General features: G+C 36.1%; 1 protein-coding gene across 1 annotated transcript; it reads left to right on the top strand.

Annotated features, from left to right (window-relative positions):
* Positions 1–307: 307 nt before the first annotated feature.
* LOC25483107 (receptor-like protein EIX1) lies at positions 308–1,991 on the top strand. The gene is made up of 2 exons (XM_024774928.2): positions 308–1,461; positions 1,775–1,991. Exon 1 carries the CDS (start codon positions 393–395, stop codon positions 1,419–1,421), a length of 1,029 nt encoding a protein of 342 aa, XP_024630696.2. The 5' UTR covers positions 308–392; the 3' UTR covers positions 1,422–1,461; positions 1,775–1,991.
* Positions 1,992–2,229: the final 238 nt, after the last annotated feature.

The following is a 2,229-nucleotide window of genomic DNA, read 5'->3' as shown; positions in this document are numbered from 1 at the left end:
CTTTTCATTTGGACCACAAGTTTTTTTGGCGCGGTTATGGTGCATAAGGAAATCCTTATGCACCCTGTATAAATTCAGAAATGGTTTCTATGAGTTGTACTCCAAAACCATTAGATGTACTTAATGGTTTCCAGCACCCTGCATAAGGATTTCCAGCACCTGCATAAAATTATGCCAAAACCATTTTGCTGTGAAAATGGTTTTTGTGAGTTGTACTCCAAAACAATTGGATTTATGTAGGGTGCAACAAAAGTAAGACCAACATTTTGGGAATTTTGGATTTATCAAACAATGAATTAAAGGGTGAGTTGCCTGATTGTTGGAATAACTTAGCATCATTACAATTTGTTGACCTCAGAAATAACAAGTTGTCAGGAAAGATTCCCTTCTCAATGGGTGCCCTTGTTAACATGGAGGCTTTGATTTTAAGAAATAATGGTTTGAGTGGACAACTTACTTCCTCATTGAAGAAATGCTCCGACAAGCTGGCTTTGTTGGACCTCGGAGAAAATAAGTTTCATGGTCCATTACCTTCATGGGTTGGAGACAATTTACACCAATTAGTAATCTTAAGTCTTCGATTCAATAATTTAAGTGGAAGTATACCTTCAAATGTATGTTATTTGAGAAAACTTCGAGTATTGGATCTGTCACTAAATAACTTATCAGGAGGAATCCCAACTTGTGTAATGAATTTTACTGCAATGACTCAAGACACCGTGAACTCAACTTCATCGAAGAATCATGGGTATACAATCAGTACGGCTACTTCATTTTTGGAAATATATTATGATTTCACCTCGTTCCTGACGTGGAAAGGTGTAGACCAACCTTACAAAGATGCTGATGTGTTTTTAAAAAGCATTGATCTTTCAAGCAACCATCTTACAGGGGACATACCAGCTGAAATTGAGTACTTGTTTGGATTGATTTCCTTAAATTTGTCAAGGAACAATCTCAGTGGGGAAGTCATTTCAAACATAGGAAACTTCAAATCACTCGAATTTCTTGATCTGTCAAGAAATCATCTGTCAGGCAGAATTCCTTCCAGTCTAGCTCACATTGATCGTCTCTCTATGTTGGATTTGTCAAACAATCAGCTCTATGGAAAAATTCCAATTGGAACGCAGCTTCAGACATTTAATGCTTCCAGTTTCGAAGAAAATTTTAATCTTTGTGGAGAACCACTTGATAAAATATGTCCTGGAGAAGATCCCGCAAATCCGAGAGTGCCAACAACAAATGCAGGAGATGAGAACTCAATGTTTTTAGAAACATTATACATGAGCATGGGGCTTGGGTTCTTTACTGGTTTCGTTGGCTTGGTAGGCTCAATATTGTTACTACCGTCTTGGAGAGATACTTACTCCAGATTCTTGAACACTTTGATATTGAAAGTCTTCACGTGGTGGAAGCAGTGAATCTACCTGGTCCGGGTTCTATAAAGTGGATGAATAATTGGTAGGTCTCATGTTCTTTCTTACTTTTCTATGGTTTAGCTGAGTCATGAATAATATTTCTAGTCTTGGGGATAGATGCTTTATTATTACTATACACACACACACACACACACACACACACACACACGCATAATATGTATGACATTACTCGCTGTTTATACTTGCCCTCATATGAAGCACGGACACTCCTCGGATCTGGGACACACATCGTGTCGTGTCTGTGTCCGTATCCGTGCTTCATAGAGTTTATTACATTGAAATTGAACTGCATTCATATTGTTTCCATGTACTAAAATTAGCTTTTATTTTTGCAGGATTTTCTATTCACTGTATGTGGTAATTACATCCTTTTCTGTTATAGAATAATGTAGATTGGTATGCTGTGTGGAGTCCATACCCTTAATTGACTTTTTGGTTATGGGTAGGAAAACATGAATAAATGTGATTTGGTTGAAACTTTAGTGTGAGATTGTGTTTTGTTATACTTTAATGTAATACCTTTAATAAGAGATTAATATATAAGAGTCATCAGTGGCTTGTGTTTTCTTTATTAGTATAACAATTTTTTGTAGGTCTTATAATTTGAGAGAAAAGTGAAATGGAAATAACACTAATGAGGAATTGTTATATCAAGTAGTATATTAAGGTTGTATTGTGAAACATTAAGATGGATGAATTGAGGCTTAAGACAACAACTACAAAATAGCTTTCAAACAAACAAACACGGGAGAACTAGAGAATTCCCTTCTAAAGAAAAACTCTTTGATCC

The sequence above is a fragment of the Medicago truncatula genome, chromosome 1, assembly GCF_003473485.1.
Source record: "Medicago truncatula cultivar Jemalong A17 chromosome 1, MtrunA17r5.0-ANR, whole genome shotgun sequence".
Lineage (NCBI taxonomy): Eukaryota > Viridiplantae > Streptophyta > Magnoliopsida > Fabales > Fabaceae > Medicago > Medicago truncatula.
This window is presented reverse-complemented; position numbering and strand designations above follow the sequence as displayed.

What these genes read in the sequence shown, in the direction of transcription:
- LOC25483107 (XM_024774928.2), top strand. Translation starts at nt 393, where the DNA reads ATGGGTGCCCTTGTTAACATGGAGGCTTTGATTTTAAGAAATAATGGT.